At 40.0% G+C, this 24,049-nt stretch overlaps 1 protein-coding gene across 5 annotated transcripts in view; it reads right to left on the bottom strand.

Annotated features, from left to right (window-relative positions):
- The window catches only part of AFF2 (AF4/FMR2 family member 2), a 332,371-nt gene that overhangs the window by 88,774 nt on the left and 219,548 nt on the right, over nt 1-24,049 (bottom strand). For all 5 annotated transcript variants that reach the window (XM_041396527.1, XM_041396530.1, XM_041396528.1 and 2 more), the window contains exon 8: nt 6,553-6,604. In XM_041396527.1, the coding sequence (XP_041252461.1) occupies nt 6,553-6,604 (52 nt within the window). The remainder of the gene's footprint in view (nt 1-6,552; nt 6,605-24,049) is intronic.

Genomic DNA, 24,049 nt, shown 5'->3' with positions numbered 1-24,049 from the left:
GTACTGAGGAATGACCTCTCTTTCAGTAGTGACAGAGGCATCAGGGGTTCTAAAGCTTCTCTCTCACAGGAATTATGTCTGACAGAGGGGCTGACAGAGCTAGGTAGCCTCAGGCTGGTGGCAGAAGTGAACTCAAGAGCAGCCCCTGTTAGAGGGCTGGGGGATTATGGAGTGCCTGCTTACTTGGGGGATGAGAGGAGAAGGCTTCTTGAAGATGTACATGTAAAACTTTCCAGCTAAGGCATGTCATTCCCACTTCATTAGGGCTGTCTGCCTGCCAGCATTTATTTCCCTCTATTTTTTTCTTTACTGTGGTGGAGGGTTTTTGACACTGAGCTGCCAGTGTCAAGCCATGGAAACAACTGGAAAAGGTGAAGCAGTGGGAGGGATGGAGTTCCTCTAGCTCCTGTGCTGGTCTGGGCAGCTGCTGCCCCAGAACCCAGGCAAGAGCACAGCTGCAAGCTCCAGGGGCAAAGTCCTTCCTGTTCTGAACTCCTGTGCACTCCACAGCAACCATTTTTCCTGGTTGCATTAATCCCCTTCCTCACTGATGGATGACCTCCACAGTAACAACATGTGTGAAAAAATTACATGTGATTCTGTGAATCTGAGCAAGTTAAAAGCTTTTGCTAACACTTTGTGTTTTAGTGGTGTGCTATGCTTTTTACAGACAGCTCAGCCCAGACCTCAGGGTGGCTACTGAAAGCTTCTGCTGATAATGAACAAATGATATGAACCTACATCATTACCATGTGAATTATAACCTTAGATACATCAGCCACCAAATCTCTTAGCACCAAAGATTTGCCTAATACAAGCTGGAATATTAACTCACAGCTGATATATTGTTGTTTCATCCAGTTGTGCACAATGAAATAATTTGAAAAACAATTAAAATGGACCAAGGTAGCAAGGAGGGACATATTTCCATGAAAGGATTTTTCATGGTTAGAGACTGACAAGGTTGGAGAATGACTGTATTATCCTAATAGCTTCTGTTTTCATTAATGGCTTAATGAAAACATTTCCTTACATTATAAAGCATGACTACAAATCTTCAACACTGGAATGTGTGTTCTTTATCAAACACACACTGCTGTGGCTACAACTGATGCTGCACCACTCTGGGATTTCAATGGAACCCAATGACAGATAAACTGTTTACATTAAAAGACTCTATCAAAGTTATTTTGCACCTAGTTTCTTCCTAATCCATCTGATTTTTCTATAGCTTTGACAAGATGACCTCTCTCACTGTGTGTGCAGTATTGATGTCATTACTGAAGAGCTGTTCTTCAGCCTTTCTGCTGATAACAAAGTAAATGGAAATGTAGAGAAACCTTGGGGAGGTAAACAGCTTGTTCAGGATCCAGCTAAAAAATGGGAAAAAATACAACAGGTAAGGATATCTATTGTTAAAAGGAACGTGATAATTGTTGCACTTTAAAAAATGTTTACATGATACCATGAAGGCATACTATGCCTTAGAACTTAATAAATTTTAAAAAACTGAACTTGAATAAAGGCATTGAAAGCTCAGCATGTATTATAAGAATTCGAAGCTCAGCCTATGGCTGACTACCTTTTAAGGCTCAGCTAAGAAGTCAAACATTTTAAATTTAATTACCTAATACTAACCTAGCAAAAAATAATTATGTTTATGTAAAATACAAACAATAGAGGAGGGCCATAGATTACATGCATGTCTTGTGTTTCTAGGGTTTTCAGAAAAGTGGCAATCACTAAGGGGAGAAGAAAAAAAATCAGGTAGAAAAGAAAAATATCTTATTGATTTGTTCTGCCAAAACCACTATATACATGAAATGCTGAAAATGGAGCAGGTCTGTAACTAGTATCAAAGTTTCTTTGGTTCAAAAACACACAGAACCCCAGCAATGTGCTTTAAATTAAGTACACATTTAAAAGGTTAACAGGACGATTCCTTAGGCAGAAGAACAAAGAGGAGCTGGTAAAAGAAAATTGGGTACACTACAGCTACTTAAAATACTGTATCCAGGCACAACTCATTTGGATGCCTTTGAGCTCAAAGCTTATTTGAATTATACAGAGGTGTTTTAAAGAACAAAAATACTAACCTGTGTTTTATGTAAGCTTTTTCAGCTGAACTGAGCTACTAATTAAAAATCTTCACTACTCTTCCTAATTTCTGATGTACGTTTTTAACAGAGTAACAAAGCCATCTAAAAAGCTGTGTCCTTCCTCAGAGAGGAGTGTTAACGTTAGAATCTCTGAAATGCCTTGTCATCTCCTGGTTTACTAATAGCATGTCTGTCATCTGCCTTGATTGTACCTTTTGTAGCCAATCTGAAAATCCTGTGCCATACTGAACACAATTCTGATGCATGTGCCAATTGACAGCACCAAGAGAGTTCACAATCCAGCCAATGCTTACATGTAACAGTACCTCTCAAATAATACATTAAACAGATGTGTACCTGATATTATAAATACGTGACATAAAAATCTATTGGGTTGGTCAGTGTACATATTAAAAAACCATTCAAGTAGGTCAAATTGTGGATAACTTAAAACTTTAAAGACAGCAATTTTAATAAAACTGTCAATACAATTTTCTTTGTAAAAACATTTGACACTGATTATGCTGCTTATATTGAAAGAGAAACACAAGGTCTATATCTTTAGATCTTTTATTGAACTGTGAGTGCAGCATCAATAACTGCTTCTCAGCTGTAAATGAAAATTGATTCCAGATCTAACCCATCGTTTTCTGTGTGTCTTTAATCCCAAATCACCCACAATGAGACGTGAGAATCAGCATTTTGTCTATGGGACAAAGCATGTGTGACATGGCCAGCTCCACAGTGTCTGCACTGGAGGCACTGTGGTTGTGTTTACATGTGGAGGTGCAGGTGGGTAAATGCAGGTGGGTGCATGCAGGTGGGTAAATGCAGGTGGGTAAATGCAGCCCCTCACTGCTGCCCCAGAGGGTGGTGACAGGAGTTTGCAGCTGGGGTGCAGTCATTGTAACTTGCCCCATGCTCTACTGCAATGACCTACACGCTCCAAAGCTTTACAGATCTGAAATCTGAGGGCACCCACAATGAACATCTCACTGGGCCTCCTGCAGGTCGCAGCCCAAAGAAATTCACCCAACAACTTCTGCATCAAGCCCACAGCTGCCAGAAGGCTAAAAGGAAAAGAACCTACAAAGTTTCCAAGCAATTTGAAGCAGTTTGGCACTAGGAGGTGGAATTTGCAGTCAGCTCTCAGTTGCTGAAGCTTCTTAAGCCCTGTGGGGTGAAATTAAAGTGTACAGTCTCCTTCATCGTTTTCTTGGCGATATGTTGCTAGGCCATCATCATGTGTGCCTTAAGCAAAATAAACATAACACTTACATTAAGGAGGGTTCTCCAAATCATGTTTATAACTTTTAGGAGCAATTTCTAGTTATTCAAAATTCTGTTTGAAAAGGGAATGCCAAAACTGGGCAGCACAATCAGTAACAGCCTTGCTGATGCTATCTGTAGAATAAATACCTTCCATTGACTTCAACCTGGTAGTTCCTATCCTATCCAGAAATGAAGCTCAACTTCTCAGTTACAGGACTGACTGGAGCTATTGTGTGGTTGTGCTCCTCCTCAGCAGTGGGGATAAAAGGAAGGAGATCTGTAACAGCTGAAACAGTGCAAGGCCCACAGACACCTGAGTAAATGCAATACAGCTCATAAATAAGGGTGCTTGTTCACAGGAGTGAGGGAGCAAAACAGAAGAGCTTTGTTTCTTGCAGCCATGTTTCTAACAATCTTCCACCTTGACAAATGGACTACTGCTAGTCTCAGAACACAGGCTGATAGATCAAACTCTCCCCACATTCTACAGATTTTCCCTAAAAGTTGCTTTCCAAGTACAGTTATGGATCAGTGTCATTACTGTCCTGTAAAAATTGAAGGGTCCATAGCAATTCTCAGAGGAGAAATTCTTGGGCTCCTTGCTGACCACAGTTTCAAACAATTTTGATTTCCTTACAATTAGAGTAGAAATAAAGGAAAGAAACTTGATTTTAATGTATTGTGTTGGGGGTTTTTGAGTAAAAGTGAGTAAATGCCAGCTCATGCTTTGCACTGGCTGCAGACTTACAGCAGAAAAAATCACAAAGACGGTAAAGAGAGTGATTCAATTTCCTTATAGAAATGCTGCATAAACTTCTAGAATGGTTTTGAGCTAAGAGTTTTAATCTTTTCTCTCCCTGCCAGAATGAGCACATGTGTACACCTGAATAAAAACAGTCACTTGACTGCAAAATATTTATGTTGAAAAAGCCCTTGAAGTTACTTTTTTGTTGTTTATGTGTCTGACCAGTGGGCTAGATCAACGCTTCTTTCAATTTCCAATCCCTTCTCCTTAAAGAGATGTGGCAGAGGCTGCTGAAGTGTAGTGTCTGAGAGATGCAGCAGAGTCCTGCTGCTCAGCATTGCACGGCCTTAGCCTGACAAAAATATAAAGGCAGACACTTACAATCATTAATTCAGGAAACCTAAATTCCTGAATGAGGAATGTATAATTCCTGAGTGAGCTGTATAATTTTTTCTATACTCTATTTGTAAAACAAATAGAAGAGATGCAACCATACAAATGTGGGGTACACAGGAAAGCTGAAGGTTCCCTTGCAGTGCAGGGCATTTAAGAAATGTTCTCAATGTGCAGTTGTGTCCAGTTACTTTATTTGGAATCCCTAAGGATAGGGCTCAGTTAATAGGTGACCCCAAATTGGGCAATCAGTGGTGGGCTTGGTAGTGCTCAGTTAAGAGTTGGACTTGATGATCTTAGAAGATACTTTCTAAGTGAAATGATTGTGTCAGAAAAAAAGTTAAAAAAATTTTCTAAGGAGTACCAAATGTTGAGAAACTCCATGAATGGTCCCTGTGGTGCTCTCTTGTTTGTCTGCAGCCTTTGCTGTGAATGTATTCTGGGAAGACACGAGGAGCTTTAGAGCAGTCTGAGACTCCCTGCAGCTGGGACACATCCCCACCAGAGAGGGGCCCAGGCTGCAGCCCCTGGCCTGCAGCAGGGACACTGCTCACCCACAGATGCTGCCTGGGCAGAGGCACGTCCCTCACTGACAGCAGGGAGGGCTCCAGAGCTGTCAGGACCCCTCTGAGCTCTTTCCTGCTTGGGATCAACATCAGAGATGACATCTGCTCACGTCAGTGAGGGCTTTTCATTTGATGTCAGCAAACACTGGTCCAGGCCTTTGCTTCTCCATTCACCAGTGATAAGGATTTTCATCCTGGCAGTATAAACTGTGTAAACTGTAAATTCTGCTCAAGTCAGCAGTTACTGTGGGAAAACAACAGTAACTGCTACCTGACAATGTATTTCCATTTCTGCATTTTAGGCATCTCAGGATCACAGTGTCATTTTACAGGACCATTTGGGCAAATTTGCAAACCTGATGGTGTCGTCAGTCACCATGTTTGCACAACACTGCACTGCACAAAGATTTTGACCCTTTGGCTTCAGGAGACATTGCAAGTCTTGCCAGTGCTAAAAAATACTGACTTGTATGACTAAGGGGTCAACTTTCACCAGAAGGTAAACCTTTCCTGGCATGACCCTAAAGGATGGATGAGGTAGGCTGAGGGAGAACATTTAGGTGGTTTAAAAATAAACAAGAAAGAACGATTGGCCTATAATTAACATTTCTCAGACTGAACAGATGATCTGAGGCTGAATTATAGCATTACCTGTCTCTCTATTGCAGACATTTAAACATTTAAGCCTATTGCATATATAAAGTAAAATGAATGAATTTAACACAAAGTTTCATTTTTTTTCTGATAAGAATGTTGAGAATATGAATTTCACCAGCTTTCTTTCCCAGCATTATCCATAAATATTTATAAAGTGGGAAGTATAGAAAATGACATGAGCCAGTTTTATGAAAATGATTCTTCATTAATATCCCAAGTATGTGGAGAAACTTTCAGTATTGATTAAGAGCTACATGCTGAGGGCTTTCCCTTTCACAAACGGGAGTCACTGGATTACTGTGGATTCCCAACCCTTTACTCTCTGACTGGAACAAAAACTTACAGAACAAATTTTCTTGTGTGGGCTTGTATAAGTGGATTGCAAAGTGCAAACAAACTCTATAGTTGTGTTGGTGCTCTTATGTCCTTTTTACACACACTTGCAAAAATTCAGAAAATGGGTGCAAAGCAAGGGGAGGCTGTTCCACAGTTAGCTTGGTACAATGGAGAATAGAGATTCAGAACACACTGGCTGTTCCTGGGTGATGCTCCATATGGTCTCTAATTCAAAGGTTAGTAAGTCATATTTTGGTTTAGTTTAATCCACTTCACAAAGTTAACCAGCAAAACTGAAATACATTCCTGTTTGAGATTGCTTCCTCTAATGAGAAAGAAGCAAACAAGGTTTAAGGTAATGGATTCTGCAGCACACCAAAATGCTTTTGGTGCAAATACAGTATGTCAACACACAAACAGATCCAACCAATGAAATAACTTTGTTAGTTTAAATGGTATATGCACTTATATTAGATGCATTTACCTGTTCATTATCATCTTCATCACTGCTGAGTTTTAGATCATCCTCAAGCATTCTGAAAAAAAAGAGAAACAATACAGAATTACATGTAATGAATTAACTTTATGTACAATGGGCCAAATCTACACCTCAGCAAAGTCAAAGGAAAAACTCTCTTTCAGTTCAACGACAGCAAAATCAGACCTCAGATAAGTAAACTGTTGAATAGTCCATGTATATATGTATTAGTGCTTCTGTATGATTCTAGGGAAGAATGAATTACTTTCAGACTAATCCATCACGAAGTTTGGCAGTCAGCTGCTCTTTCATGTCCTCTTTTATTTCCACATTGTCTCATAGGAATTAGTTCATATACACCTGCAAATGTTTCTAAATCAGAAGAGAAATTCAGCTCTGAGACTGCTAAAACTGGAGAAAAAGTTGTCCATGTTTCATTCTCAGTTTGGGGCACCACGAATTTCCGTTCTGGAACCTTATCAAACTGAGAATGCAAAGTGGGTAACAGCAAGAAGAGGAGGTGCTTGTTTGAGGTTTGATGGCACCTCACAGTTCTTAGTGTCCAAAGGGAGACCAGACATCTTCTAAGCCAGGAACCTGCTAGTTCATACCCCCATTTTTGTTTATTTATTTACATTTTTATACAGGGAAATCTCACAGGCCTGTGCCTGGCCTTGGTTAAGGGGGAAGGAAGCTTCTAGAAGATGCCGCTGTCCCTATGCCTCCTTTGGCAAAAGAGTTGAATCGCAAGTTACTGTATTAACACTCAGATGACTTCTTTCAATCCAAGACTTGGGTACAGGAAAATACATGGGGTAAGAAACCAAGTTATTTGCTGCTACAGAGACAGAAAAGGTTTCTCATTTGGGGATCTCTCTACCTAGAGAGACGAGCAGCCACCAAATATGCTCCTGTATAGTTTCCCATATATCCATGCTTTTATCTGAGCTGATAGTCAGCTGGGCACTCTTCTACCTCACACCCATCTTTTCACCTTGACAAATTGTCTTATCACGGGATGAATGAATTGGCACATCTCCCCCTGACCTGCGGCAGCAGCCATTAAAATAGCAGATCTCCCTTTCTGCCAGCCCCAGCTCCTCTACCCACAGCAGCAGGCTTGCAAATTGCAATTATTGTTTCTTTTTTGCCTTGATGGGCCTGAAGTCTATGATTTTTTATTGTTAGCCTTTAAATAACTCTAGCAATCAATGGGTGTTCTCTTAGGAAGGTTTTTTTTGTTTGAAGACTACCAGTAAATCATGGAAGCCTCCTGACACGTGGAATTTTAAAGAGGGGACAAAAATCCCAATGTGGAAATTTTATAATATTTGAAGCCGTGTTGGTGCCCTTAAAAAGAAAAAAGTGAAGGAGATCTTTAAACTGGTTTGTGAGCCATCTGTCTTCCAGTGACCTCTGTTGTCGGGCAACCCAGTGGTTACAAAGTACCTGGACACATAACTAACATTAGCATCCTGATAAATGGCCAATGCCTCCCTGTAATATGTGAACCCATAAAAGTACAACTGCAGCATGGATTAAAAAAGAAATCTAAAAGTTAGTATTTGTGAGGGGTCGATCTTGTCTGGATGCCAGGTGTCCACCAGAGTTGCTCTATCTCTCCTCTCTTCATCTGGACAGGAGAGAGAAAATGTAACAGCAGGCTTGTGGGTGGAGAAAAGGACAGGGAGAGATCATTCAGCAATTACTGTCATGGGCAAAGCAGACTCGATTTGGGGAAATCAATTAGAAGTATTGCCAATGAAATCAGAGTAGTACAATGAGAAATAAAACCAAATGATAAAACACCTTTCCTCCACCCTTCCCTTCTTCCTGGGCTGGACTTCACTGACAATTTTCTCTGCCTCTCCCCTCACAGTGGTGCAGGGGAATGGGGATTATGGTCAGTTCATTGCACATTGTCTCTGCAGGTTCTTCCTCCTCAGGGGAAGGACTCCTCTCATGCTCCCCCTCTATTCCAGCACGGGGTCCCTCCTGCAGCAGCCAGCCCCTCAGGAACTTCATCAACTCTGCCTTCCTACAGATTGCAGTTCTTCAGGAACCATTCCAGAGTGTGTCCCTTCTGTGGGTACATCCTCCAGCACAGGCTGCTCCAGTGTGAGTCCCCCATGGGGTCACAAGTCCTGGCAGCCAACCTGCTCCAGCGTGGGCTTCTCTCTCTGCTGGGACACCTGTACAGTCTTCCCATGGGTCACAGCCTCCTTTGGGAACAGGAGCCTCCTGCTCTGGCGTGGGCTCCTCCCCGGGCTGCAGCAGGATCCCTGCTGCCAGGACCCCCCTGTGCTGCAGGGCACAGCTGCCCCTCCACGGGCAGCACCAGGGGCTGCAGGGGAACCTCTGCTCCGGCACCTGGGGCACCTCCTGCCCCTCCTTCTGCTCTGACCTGGCTGTCTGCAGGGCTCCTCCTCTCACAGACTCCTACTCCTCTCTTGCAGCTGCTGTTGCACAGCAGGTTTTTCCCTTTCTACAATCTGTTATGCCCGAGGCACTGCCACTGTCAGTGCTGGGCTCAGCCTGGCTGGCGGCAGGTCCATCCTGGAGGCTGGCATTGGTTCTGCTGGAAATGGGAGAAGCTTCCGGCAGCTTCTCACAGAAGCCACCCCTGCAGCTCCCTGCTACCCAAGCCTTGCCATTCAAACCCAATACTCAATTTTTCAGGGATTATTAATCTTTAGAGGCCTGGACTTTGGCGATGAACAGAAACTTTTAATGCTGTTTATCTAGCAGACACATTCATTTGTTTCCCCAGAGCCATTACTTGCTGTGCCATTCTCAATGTATCGCTGTGCCTTGATCTATCCACAGTCCCTGATTGTTATCTGCAAGTCTCATTACACCAGAAGGACAACACCCCCAGGAAACCAAGACCATTTTCATACAGGACTATATCATTCTGACTCTTAACTCTAATTCAATCCTACACTCCTGCTTTTAAACCTACATTTCACTTTAATGTGTAAATTATCCACTGCTTTAAAGAATCACTGCTAGATAATGCATTCTATTGTTATTTTTTAATGCAGATTTAAGTGGATATAATGCAAAGATCTTTTCATGAATGAAACCCAAAGGGTGGTATGTTTTCTTTCAGCTATTGGATGGTTTTTGGTTTTTTTTGTTTGGGTTTTTTTTTTGGTTTTTTTTTTTTTTTTCCATTTTTTACATGTTAAATTCCTTTTTGACATACCCTGGTAGAAATAAACCAAAAAGGACAAAATAAATTCCATATTGGATAAATGGAAAAAACAAAGAAGAAAACATAAAAAAGATAAATGGATACACTTACTAAACTAACCCCACAGCCATCTGAAATGGCTGATTAATAACTGTCCTCATACAGCCTATACTGCAGATACTTTCTAACAAGCACAGTAAGCACAAGACATGTTTATTGAATATTGAAAAATATAAAATTGATATAAAACATGATTAGTAGGAAGGACAACTGTTAAGAGTTAGTTTCAGAGAAACTAAATTTGCAGGATTTATGAGTTCCCTTCAAGAGACTAATAGATGTTTAGACAACTAGAGAGAGGAAAAAAATTGGATTTTGGCATTTCTTTAGCAGTTCCAAGCTTATCACTTGGGGTATATAATTCTTCTTAGTCCATTCTGCTAAATGAAGAATATGTCATCCCATTCAGTTCCAAAACTCAAAGCTTAAACAACTAAACCAACCAGCTTCTAAAATGCATCACACTCTTCTGGCAGATGGAATAATTAAAGAGAAACTGAGTATAGTATCAACCAGAAATAAATGGTAGCCAGAGAAGTGAGGAAATAAATTAGAAATACAGACTACATGCAAATGTAGAATGCTGAACATTTCAAATAACCTGCTCCCAGAGAATATTGGTTAGAAAAAGTAATATTTTACAGAACACAAAAGACTAGATGGTGTTCCACAATTTTAAAATGTGCTTAATATTCTGAAGACATGGGTCACAGTAGCTTGTACTGTTTAATGTTTCCATTAACTCTCATTTATAAGCAAGTACCATCTGATTGCACTCAAAGCTCAATAAGGACTTTTTAAGACTGCCAGCAACCTTAATTCAAGGTGACTATTTCACTATCATATCTAGAAAGGTATTTTAGCTTCAAAGCCTTGAGACAGAAGAGCTCTGTATCTACAGCTCTCCAAAACACTGTCTGGATGGTCTGGACGTGAAATGAGGCACTCTTGAGTGAGAGGTCCCTCTAAATACCCATATGATCTATTCTGCTCTATGTAATTGTTCACCTCAGAAGCACCCAGACTGGAGATTACAGAGTGTATTTGTTATTAAGATCAGGACAGCTATTAATAAAGGCCAATTTGGAGGCTATGTTAAAATTACAATGAATGCTGCCAATGAGGGCAAATCAAAGAAAAAACTGCCTGTATCAGAAAGCTACCTCCAGGGGTGTTATGAATTCATTTTATTTCCTATTCTTCTCTGACCCAGCTGACATTATTATTGAATATACATGTACTTGTTTGTCTTTTCATCCATAGCTAATGCAAAACACCACTTTAGGGAAAGAATAGGATTAAGTAGGATTTTTTATTTCATTATTAGAGCAATGCCATTTACTATAACAGTTGAAGTTGTGTCAGCACATTTATTATAATCTACAATTTTCAGAGGTTTGTAATTTGGAATGTGAAATTATTGCAAAGCAGAAATGTTGGGACAAAGCAACACATTTATCTGTGGTGTAAGTAGGGGCAATCTCATTGACTGACTACAATACCCACTTCCTTCAGGGATGAATTTGCTCCCAAAGCAGATTGTTCCTACTTTACAAATTTAGCTAGACAAATGGCTGAACAAGGGCTTTATTAGGATGGGTTCTGTAAAAGTCACACTAGAAATAGTAAGAACATGAACACTGAAATGGGACTAGTAGCCCATCCTGACTTTTGAGTTCAGTGGATGTTTTGTGCACATCAGACCTGCTGATTTGGGATCCTCTCAACAAGCAGGTGAGAGTTTGGAGACATGAGCTAATTCACCCCCTGAAAAAACACTACCACAGTATTACTCCATTTCAGTTACTTTTACAGAAGACTCTGAACTTCTTAAAGGAGGATTTTCACTGCATCCTTTTTTTTTTTTTTTTAAATGTATAATATATTGAAATATTTTTAACAAATGAATAAGGTCCTGATTGCTGGTAGACCTCTGGGAATGCTGCATTTCTTCCTGCTCTGGTTGTGGAGGGCTGGGATGGGAATTTGCTGTGTTTATAACATGTTTGGTGATACAGCCTCCTTAAGGAGGAGGTGTTTAAAAGGCAGCATAGATAGGATAAGGTTCTGCATGTCTAATTTGCTCTGGGATCAGCTCACCACTGCACTGGGGCTCACTCCAATGTGAAAAAAGCCTTGTGGGAATGAAAAGGATAGAGGAAAGGGAAGAGGGTGTTGCAAGCAGACAGCCAAGGGAATACTGGGCAATTCCCTAATCCTGAGCTGCCCAGAAAATTAACTCACTCATGTCAAACCAAATCTGTACAAAATGCATATCCCATCTGAGTCACATCACAGCAAACACAAGTGTTGATTCTGCAGGAAGGAGGACAGGCAGTGGTGTTAACCAGACATACAGACATGCCATTCTTTTCTTGCCAGGTTTATCACTCTGGTAAAATGGGAATGCATCTCTAAGATTTCTGTGCTACAACTAGTTATTCCATTTGATATTAAAGAAAGAGCTTAGACTGTTATAGCAAGTTTCAAACTTGTGAAACTTATTAAGACTTAATCCAGAACAGGCAGGAATGTAATAAATGTCTTTGGGGTGAAAAAGGTAGTACACTGCAGCCTGAGTTATGAAGGCCTTGTCACTCCTGTTTGCAGCAATATTCCTGCAGAGGGAACACAGTCCATGCAAATAGTGACTAGCACTGAGATGTACCTGTTCTACCCCTGAACCTGCATGGAAATAAGGCCATCAGCTCAACACAATCTCTGCTGTTTACCCCATGGACTTCATACCCAACTTGTTTTTCATTTTCCTAGTGCATTTCTCTGTAGTATATAAGGCTTCTCCAAGAGTGGTAACTCAAAAGGTATCATGCAAATGACAAACTGTATAATGGAATTCAGATGTATTTCAAGAATGTGTTGCAAACACTGGAGCACAATTTTATCATTTATCAAGGGGGAAGAAGGTGGCCTATGTATGTGAAAACATCTAACAATAGATTTCCCCAGAGAAGTTCATAATACAGTGAACAAAAAACTGAGGAAATGAAAATAAACGGTAGAGTAATTCCAAAGGAAAAAAGAAGATCTTTTGTTTTAAAACATCCCATCAATAAATCTTGAAACCTTATATTCATTCTTTTTCTGAAATGTGCAAGTCATCCTTACATTATTTCCTCTGAGATACTGTAAGAGTTATGGTAAAAGAAAATCTCAGAAGATTAAATGGAATTTACAAGCACCATTTACCTTAATAGTCAGGACCATTTGTCCAGCAATTTTATACATACTTAAATATAATTTATTAATTTTCCCTTCTCCTCATCCACCATTTTCTTTCATTACATTTTTGTCAATGATGAAGTCAGTCTTGCAAACTGTTACTCACAGAAGTAACTTCTGCTCATTAAAGCAGTTTCAGTGGCCTCAGTAGGGCTAATTTGCTTAAGGTACAGATCAACTCCTCAGCCTATGGCCTTAAATCATCTCCCCTCAGAAAGGACTAAAGTCAAGTTTTGTGTCTTCACTTCAAAACAACCTGTGTGCAACAGAGGTGCCTGTTCTCTTCCCTGCCACAGGAAAGGCACTCATTATCCTGCTGACATGGTCAGCCTCCTCCTGGCCACTGATGGAGAACGATGGCTTGCTAGGACACTCTCCATCGTGTGCTGTCACACGCAGCCTGCCTCAGTGTTCCTGGCACCTTATCAGTAATTAGTGTAATTACAGATGGTGAGAGAGAAGTAACCCCTGTGGTTTTCTATTAGGTACCTCACAATTAGAGAGTGCACTTCATTACTCATCTCTCGGTATCATCTCTTAATTTCAAAAGGATTAAGCAAAATTAATTCTTTCAGTAGAAGAATTTCTTTATCCAGCCATCCATTAATGTCTATGCATAAAAACCTCTTCAAGGCAACTAAGATATTAAGTTGCTACCTAAGTGCATTATAACTACTGCTCTGTTGACAGGCATTTTGTGTTTCATTAAAGCTGAGACAAGAACTTTGGGAGGAGGGAGAAAGATGCGGCCAATTTTTATGGGAATTGGCATGTTTAGCGCAAATAATATTGTGGTATATCAAATAACTTCACCTCTCTATTGAGCTTCAATTCTGCTTGCAAACAATGCTTCCAACAGAATGGGATCAGAACTGGGTCAAAATATTTTAACAGTGTAATAGGAAGTTGAAAAAGATCACAGAAAGCAGTATCCTTCTGTTTTGAGCTGGTGAGTTGGTGTTTTTGTCTTAATAACACCCATACCACTGGGTTTTCCTTCTGCCTTAGAAAAGTGCAGTCTCCTTCACCTTGTGTCTCCCTCACTGCCCAGTGACTCTTCAGTACAACACACATCTCTGTGTGTTTGGCAAGCCCAGAGTATGATGTATAATGGAAGTAAAAAGAGAGGGAAAAAAGAGAGAAAAGAGAGACGAGAACAAAGAAAAGTATGAGTCCAGGAAAAACTGGAGTCCAGGGAGTGACTAATAGTTTCTAAAAATGCCAGCGTAAAATGTGCATTCTTAGAATTTGTGAAGAATAAAAATAAGTACCCACCTTTTTTAGTGTGTTCAATTCTGACAGTGTGCACAAAGCTTTTACTATTTTTCCTTTGATAAACTGCAATGGCTGATATAATTTTGGGGTCTGCTATTTATCAAGAGCAATATATAGTCCAAGAGCCATTTCTGTGATACATTCCCATTTCCAATATATTTCAAATGAAAAACACCTGCTTACTCCAACCATATTTGATTAAAACTGTCTCCTAGCCAGAGCACCAGTATTTCCTCTGGTAAACAAGCCTTCAGTTGGCATATTTACACACAAAGGCTATAGGAACTTAGCACACAGTTAAACAATGATTGATAATTCTACCACAACTTGCAAAGGTGACTTTAAAAAAATCATACCAGAAAATATATTAAAGAAATTTGTTCAACAAGGAATGAAATCACACAGGACTGGCCCATCTATCCAACATTCTGCAGTGCATATGACCCTGTAAGTGGGTCTGGCTTCCTAATTTCTGTGCAAATGAACAACAACTTAATAAAACTGTAAAGGAATTCTCTACTTGTTCAAAAGGAGGACTCAAGATGCTTAATAAAGACTGGTTGAAGGAGGTCTTCCAGCTGAAAATACTGAAAAGGCAACACAGTGAGTTGTGACATGGCTTTCATGATATGTTATGGAGAATGGGAGTTTTAGCTTCAGAAACAGTCTTTGTGCGTATGGAGGAATGAAAAAAATTTGCCACATCAGATTTTTAAAGAATTCTGTAAGCTTAGTGCCTGACTTAGAGATGTTCAGGGTTGTGCATTACCAGAGCAGAATTCCAAGCAGGAATCCAAGTCCTCTGTACTGGCCTGCTGATGGCGCACAGTGAATGAAGACAGGGGTTGGCCACAGGGAAGATGAGCAAGTCCCAGGGGCTCGTGTGTGCACGGGAGAACTCAGCAGGACTTTCCAGGCTGCAGTGGCACTACACCTCTACAAAACATACTGCTGGACCATGCCTGGTACACAGGGTAGTTCACAGATGATCACCAGCAAAAATCCCCAGAGAAAGCCAAGATAAGGGGATCTTGGGGAAGGTGAGCTTCATTTTCACTGCCCTAATTTGTGATCAGTTCTTAACGACACTTTTGCACCTGCAAAATCCTACATCAAGAATCCACAGCTATCCCACAGATTTGATACAGACTTTGAAAGACAAATGAATCTTCAGTAAGACTGTTCACTTCTATCCCTAAATGAACATTCTGTTGATCAGTCTAAAAATGTATAAACAGATGAATCCAAGCAGTATTAAAACTAACATAAATATAGGGGATAAAACCAAGCAAGACTAAAACTAATATAAATAGATTGGATAAATGAAAAAAATACTTAAATGATTTCTGAATCTGGATGATTTATAAGGCACTGCATATGCATGAGAGAAATCAAGTACCAAGCAAAGTGCTGAAAACACTGACTCATGCAAATAATCCTTGCTCCTGCAAGCACTATTTTTCAGGCTCAGATCCAAACACAATGCCTGACACTGTTTGCTCTGATAATCACTCTAAGATAAACAGATTTGAATAACTGCAAATACTTCCAAGCATTTCCTTTCACTTATAATGTAAAAAGAAAAATTAGAGGATAAAATGAAAATGTATGTTTCCACTTCTAGATTTCATACATCATTAATTCTGTAAAAATATATCCATCTTCATGCTGATAGTTCTCTTTGCTTGGCAAGCTTGAAGAATGCAATATGCTAGATAACCTGATTGAAAATTTGATCCTATTGTTTAACAGAATGAGGATTGTTTCATAAGGGGCTCCACCATGTCTGTGCACATTTTCCCCTAAGTAACAGTGTAAGACTTGTATTTCCCCAGACAGCTGAACATTTACGTTGATGTACTTGGCTAGAGATCCAATCTTGCTCTGGCTATAATACAGGAGAATTTTCCTCAGCATTTTGAATTATGGCACTGAAATAATCTAACATTGCCTTCTGTGCATCTTACACAAGTTTTCTGATACAGTTAGCTCTTACTGAAAGTTTGCTTACCCTATAAATTGTGCCACATGGTTACACCGCTCTTCATCCTGAAAACTGAGGATTTTTTTTTTTTTTTTAAATCACTGCAAATGGTGCAACTCTGGAGAAGCCAGCATTTCCCTACAGCCACACACACCCTGTGTGCACACAGCCTCCAGTCTTTATAGTCCCCAGGACTAGGTTACTTCTGAGCTCTCTGCTAATTTGTGCTTGCAGAGCCCTCTACAGTATTGGAAGAATAAAGCTGTGAAGAACCAAGAAAGGAACATTAATGGCTGGTTTAAATGGCTGTATTAGGGATACTCACAGACACTGTTTATGTCCAATTTACAGAACCACAGAATGGCTGGGGAAGGTACCTCTGGAGATCATCTAGTTCAACGCCCTGCTAAAGCAGGGTCACCCAGAGCAGGCTGCACAGGATCACATCCAGACAGGTTTTGAGTATCTTCAGTGATACTCAAAACCTGTGCAACTCCACAACCTCTCTGGGCACTCTGTTCCAGTGCTCAGTCACCTTCACACTAAAGAACTTTCTCCTCCTATTCAGATGGAACTTCCTGTGTTTCAGATTGTGCCCACTGTCCCCTCTCCTCTCTGCTTTAATATCTCTCTTCCAAATTCATCTTGAGACCACCCTGGTCCTCCTTTACCACAAAGCCTTTGAGGAGCATTGTGGTTGATTCTCTGAGAGGCAGGTTAATATTATTTTCATATCAAATTAGTTATGAGATTAAATACATGTTACCATTGGAAAAACCCCTCAAAATATGGTCCTCAGTGCTAAAAATATTCTAAAAAAGAAAATTCCAGAGTACCATTTCTTTGCCTTTCTTTTTATTCATTTATATGATGTCTGGCATTAGGTTTCTTTGTCCATGACTTAAGTACTTCAACATTATTATCAGACAAATAAACAAGAAAATAAGTACACGAAATTGATAAATGGATACTCAGTGTTTTCTTCAAAGGACAAAACTTAAGGATGATGCAGACTAAATTTAATTTAATTGATAAAGTCTAATGACATCATAACTTTACAATAATAGAATAATAATATGCCAAAATTGTCAGACTGGATCGGGTCCGTGGTACATCTAGTTCTACATTTTGTCAGAAGAGGTTGTTGAATGGAACAATTTGTTAGTACTGAACTATTTTGCCTAATACAGCTGGAATGAAAAACTAGTTCATTATGCTCATGAAGAACATACGTCTCCCCAAATTCTTCATTACAATTTTTTTCAGTTTCTTTGAACCCTGGCTCCACTGTTGGCAGGAACCAAAGTCCTAACTGTAGGCCCTGTAAGAACCTATTTGTTTTTCCTGGCCTTTTTATCCTAACATTTAAATTGTGAGAAAATAAATGGGAATTTCATAGGTTCTAAGTGAGTCTAGGTGCTTGCCCCCCATCAAATTTCAAAACTTGATTTTCTATCAGAACAGTTATAAGGACATAACGCCTTCTTTCCTCAAGACTATTCTTTTGTACTTTCTCATCTTACTCTACACATAACAAGTCTAAATCTTAGTGACTATTATCTTCAGAGGAACAAGTGTGTACATTCACCTTATGCCTAACTTGCAAGCTGCAAAGCCCTCCCCATGTTTGCTGAGTTTTGATGTTACTTCAATGGAAAAAGGATGAGTCCCACGAAGAGGAAATTGCACAATACACCTCACACTTGGTGCAGGAGCTGCTAATCTACAGACTAATCCAGTTGATACATACGGTTAGGCGGTTGGGTAACTATCAGGGCACAACACCACCTTTCATCTCCTAAGGTAATGCAAAAGTTATATCTCAAATCCAATTTAAATTGGTGCTCCCTTGAGCTCAAAGATAATTTCTCTCTAATCCTCTTCTGGTTGTCTATAGGGTAACCTTCAAAATCTCAGAAATGACACTGTAAAAAAAATGATCAAGTCACAATTTTTTAGCACAAAACCTAGCTATTTTTCCTGGTGGCACTATGTTCCAGCTGTTATCAGATTCAAGAATTTTTCAACTGCCTTGAACTCTGCATTTATTTTACTTTTCCAGATTTTTGCCAATGAAAATACCTCAGCACTGCTTGAAGAGAAAATAATCTTGTCAGTTTTATTGTGCCATATCTGAGATGATGAAGGTCATGCTAACTACAAGTCTGTTCCAATTGCTACGGGGTTGGGTGAGGTGGGTTTTTTATTTTATTTTTGGTTTTCCCCTAGCTCCTACCACAAAGTAATAGGGATTTTCCCCTTTCATTCATCTTGCCTTTTGTTGTTTTTAATCGACCACCCATCAGTGCCGAATTGCCTTGTAACTGTCTGCTGAGCTTTCATTTGACAGAGATAGCTGCTATTGTTAGCAGGAGCCTTCACTTCAGCCCATTTAACTTTCCTCAGTTTGACAGCTTCACAATAGCCACCTTCCATCTAAAGAAAACTGTGATTTAGTAGAAAGGGAATGTGGGACAACAGCCTGATCTGTCACTCAGTCTCCAGTGAGTTCTCTTGGCATAAAGTTCCCCTACAAAGCTGGAGGATGAAATACTACATGAAAATAAGACGGTCATGAGACACGTTCAGTTATATATTCTGGCAAAATCTAAACCGCAATCACACTTAAAAATACAGCACTTTCCTTCAGTAATACCCCACGCTGGGCAGCAAAAGAAATATTTTGACTAATTCTAAATTTCCATTTTTTACTTACATTCCAGAGTAATACTTGACATTTTTTTTCCCTCTCCTTTATTCACCTAGTAATTGTTCCCAGACTGATCTACAAGAGCTCCTAATGGAGACAATGCCACAAGTAAATTAAAGCTTTCATTGGACTAGTCGTTGGTCCTACTCCATGTAAGTTTACATGAAAAGATGTTGATGAATTAAAAGCCTGTATGTCCTCCCTTACTAACGACTAAAAAAGTTAAATTATAGCTGCCTTAGCACAGCCTCTGAATACTTTCCAGCTCAGCTCCACACTCAGATCTCCTTTCCTATATGCTGTAGAAATGCATTTTAAGCTGATTTTTAACTGTTGTACATTTATGCCTAATGCCCTTTTGTATTTAAGCTTAAATCTGGTTTTATAATTTGGCATAAATGACAAGCTGTAGACATCCCACTATTAGATTTCCAGGCACCATTTTTTTCCCAGCCAGTTAAGTAACATTATTTTCTTGTCCAAAATCTTGATTCCCAGTTTGATGAATGTTCTCTTGCTAAAAAATGTGTCTAGGAAATTGAATTTGATTACCATAAAGCATAATTTATTTCACTCTATCTTATGCCTTTCTTTAACTCTCATTTAACTTCATCAGAAGAGGCATGAGAAAACAAAGTTGGTAGAGCTGCATGCTGCAAAAGGAACCCACTAAACTGACTTCTACATTCACCTGAGTCTGAGAATCATTTCCTGGTATTTAAAATAAGTATGTCACTTTGGTAGTGGTGACTAATCCCTGAACAACATATGAACTTTTGTTTTGAGCAGCCATTCAAAACTGCCTGAAGAAATTACCACAACTATGTGGAAAGGTGTGTACAGAAATGGAGACAGAAAATCAGATAACAGATAAACTCCAGTAGAAAGACAGATAACAGTTACTAGAGAGGAATCTATTGCCCAGAGTTCACTTGTGAGAGAGTACCCACGAGGCTACAACTAGGAAGAACACCAGACTGCTCCACTGTTTCTAATTAGAGACGACATCCTTCATTTTATAGCTCCTGTGGTCTAATTTGTAGAGAGCCATATCCCCTAAAGCTTTCTGTAAACCAAATTAAAACTCATTCCATCAAGGAGTTTTAGCAATATATGGTCTCTGATCACAATACATACTCATGGTCGTGGAGCTGCTGCAGGCAGTCAGCTGGGGGGTGCTGGCTTTTGGGGTTTTTTAAATTTTTCAAGGAAACAGCAGATTTATTCTAGGAAAAAAACATTTTAAAGGCCAGAGAATTTGGTCTGTTTAAACAGTCACTCATGAGAAGGAATAGTACACACAGTCTCTCTCTACTGATTTTCCTAGTATTCTCTGACTTTTAATTAAATCATTTTTCTCCCTCCTTTTTTTATTCAAGACACCTCAAAGCTTCAGCTCAACAAACATTGCTAGCATTTTTTTTTTCTCTCTAAATTAAAAAAAGTTAGCTTAGGGCTTTTTGGAAGCCTTAAGACTCCACAATTGCTTTTGAAGTTTGCAGTCCTTTTTCAACCCAGAAAACATTCATAGAATGTGCAGCAGTAACACAAACACCCTACTGGGCTTTAACCCAGCTCTGGACAAGGAGGAGAAATTCTGCCTCTATGCCCATTCAGCTGTTGGCCTCTATGCCACCACTATCAAGAGTGCCAATTAGCATTACAGCTCCTGGATTTGGACATGTGTCCATTAGACTCCAAGGGAGAACTTCATTTCACACAGACATTGAATAGCTCTGAGAGTGTGATGAGTTTTGTTCCCTACAAATCTGCCTTGAATTTGAGCTGGCAACCTGAAGGTGAAAGGATCCATCATCCCAACGCTAGGGCAGCCTGTGCCAGCCAGAGTATCCTTTACACCAAGAATTTGGTGTCATTTGGTGGTTGAACTTCTTACACACACCCAATTCCCTGCAAACACAGCCCTCTGCCATCCCTGTGGGCTCTGACAGAAACACACAACTCTGTGGATCTGGCATAGCTGCTTGTATCAATCAACACCAAGTTAGATCCTTGTTTCCTCCCATATGCAAAGGGACTTAGCGAAATTTCTTCAAGCAAGATTTCAAGAAAGCATTTATCACAGCTGGTGTAATTACAGAATTACCTGTGAAAACCCACAAAGGCTGAGGGATCTAATGAGTAAGTGGAAAACTACAGCGTAATATCAAACAAAATGTCTACAGTCAAAATATTCCACTGGGTAAAGGTCACATACTCCCTGCCTGGAGGAACAGCAGATCAGGCTCTGAATGCAGGCAGGTGAGAGCTTTGCCCACATTATGTGAGGAGATTTTGATAAACATTCCAGCCTATTTTGACAACGGGTGGCCAATGTGGCCAAGTGGTTCACTGTGGTTCACAGTAGCAGTTTGATATTAAAAACTGACCAGTAAGGAATTTGATAGGCTGGCCCAAAATGCTGAGAGTTATTAACCTTGAGTAGCTTCTGGAAATGGGATGCCCTGGGCAGCCACCACTGCCAGGGAGAGTCCCCAAATCCCCAGGAGGTGGCTGCACACCACTCCACTCTGCCTGCTGTACCCAGCTCCTTTCTCCCCACCCTCTGCACTAATTTCTTCCCTTATCCACTCATTTCAAACAAAACAAATATATTCACTGTTGTGTAAAGGCTCATCTACATTTCCTTTGAGTTATTTTCATCAGCAGCACTCTATTAAAGTTATTTCAAAGTAAACTAGAGAGAGACAGAGCAGAGACTGTGTAGCACTATATCATGTGTCTTCTCAAACCAGTTAAAACTCAGCAAGAAGTAAAAAAAAAAAAAAAAAGATCTATTTAAAACTAGATTAAGCTCAAGCTGCTAACGCATAATAAATTGCTCTATTTTAACTGACTGAACTGTGCACACTTAGAATACAAGGGCATATTTCATTTGGGTTTATGCAATTGTTCAGTCTACTTTTCTACCATTTCACCCATCACAAGATGAGAGAACTTGTCAGGCAAAATTGTAGTTAATGATGTTTAATGGTGGCTATGCCCGATAGACTTGTTTATTTCTTTTCTTCTTTTTTGTTGCTTTACTCTCACTGAAATAATGAAAATATTACATGAAAAACTTCTATATTATTTGCAGGAAAAGCTTCCATTACCAATGCCAGGTAACATAAAGCTTTATCTGATTTATATAGCAATCTATATAAATCTACTTTTATGTTTTATTTGATTCCAGCCATTAGGCTGTGCTAGGAAGTAATTCTAAAATATATATCATAGTGGCAATTCACTGTACTATACCAAATTAATCTACATAAATCTATACCTGTGTGCAGGGAACCAGCATGGTAACATCACCAGCATGGAGGAGGAATGGATGCCAGTAATTCTACTTGTAGGCTTTCTAGGAAGTTCAAGCCTTCTCTAATTACTGGGCAGAACACAAATGTCCCCTGTTGACCAAATTCCTCCATCTAAATTAATTGTACTCCATTAGCATAGCTCTTACATTCTAAATTTCAGAATACGAAACTGCGTATTAGGAGAGGTATTTCCTCTTTATGACTGATCTAAAGTCAGAGAGCTGGAGGATGAATGGGCTGTTTGGAACAGCATATCCTTTTAAAAACCTGTATTCCTTACTGATTTAAGTTCCTTACATAGCTGAAGCCAGTGTGCTCTGCACAGCTGAATGAGGCCAGCTGGCAAAGCAGGAGCGTATCAGCATTCTGACTGCTTTTCTTTTGTTTGAATATTGCCTCAGTGGCCGCACACTTAAACGATGTGAACTTGATGGGCTTGACTATGACCTCAGCTAAACTGAACAATATGAAGCTGGCACATCTGTAATCTCAGGCTTGCTATTTTTCAATTTATTTTTCACCTGATTTGTATTAAGATGTGGTTCAAATTTTAAAATAAAAATAAAAAGGGTCCTTCTGCATTCCAAATCAATCAGCAAATGCTGCCATGCCAGAAGGCAGGCTTCATCTGCCTCTTCACACCACATTTGGTGAATCCCTGACTTATGAGAGCTTGATTTCTAAATGTTTATGCAGAAAGAAATGCTTTACACATCCGCTCCTTCTCAGCTAGCCTACGGGGATTTCTGGCAATACATTTTTTTTTTTTTTTTTGGCCTGCCTTCCAGGTTTTCTCCCTGTGGATACATAAAGACAGAGTGACAGCAGGAGTAGGCTCAACTCGCAGCGAGCAGCATCCGTGCTAATTATTGATACTGACTACATGAGATAAGCTGGACATCTGTCTTTACTTTTAGCAAGTTCTACAAGGATAAACATGAACATGAATGTGGGCTGCCCCATGGACAGTGTACTGGTGCTGTTTTATACTCCCAACCCATCACTGGGCTTCTGTCACTTTTGTCTGAGCTACATTTCAGCTTCGGGTCACAAGAGTTCAAAACACAGCCAATTAATCAAATGGCTTCTATGAACATAACACTGCAGCTCAATAATGCTTTCCTATTCAACATAGGCAAGGAAATGAAAGCAGGAGGTTAATGTGAAGATAGCTAGGTTACATGTGGAGCTTTAAGCAGCAATCCTTGATCAGCCATCATCAGACAGTGCATTTTATCGGAGCAGTTATTTTATGTGAGACAAAAGAACAAACCCAGGATGTGTTTATGGCCTGATCCTGCTCTCAATAAAGTCAAGTCAAGCTCTTCTCTTGACTTATGCCTACTAGTTCAGGATCTTTGATCTTGGCAATAAAATTAACGCAGCAACAGAAAACAACAAAGAGAGACAGAAAAACTCTCTCTTAGAATGCTCTGCATTTACACGAAGGAAGGCACAGGATTCAAGTCTGAGGTGAAACAACCACTCCCCGGCGGAGGGGAGCTGGACGTGGGACACGGCAGCCCGTAGGCTGAAGTGGGGGGACAGGGCTGTTACACCAGTGCAACAGGTTTGCCTGTGCTGTGTCAGCTGTATGAGGCAGACTTCGCAAAGCTGTGATCCCAGCAGGGGGGAGTGGAAGGCCCAAATTCTCAGTCTTTGCTGCCCAAACACGACCTGTCAAACGGGTGGGAAGCAGTGAGCTTAGTCTGCCA

Source organism: Onychostruthus taczanowskii, unplaced genomic scaffold (assembly GCF_017590055.1).
Source record: "Onychostruthus taczanowskii isolate IOZ18803 unplaced genomic scaffold, ASM1759005v1 scaffold13, whole genome shotgun sequence".
NCBI classification, from domain to species: domain Eukaryota; kingdom Metazoa; phylum Chordata; class Aves; order Passeriformes; family Passeridae; genus Onychostruthus; species Onychostruthus taczanowskii.
This window is presented reverse-complemented; position numbering and strand designations above follow the sequence as displayed.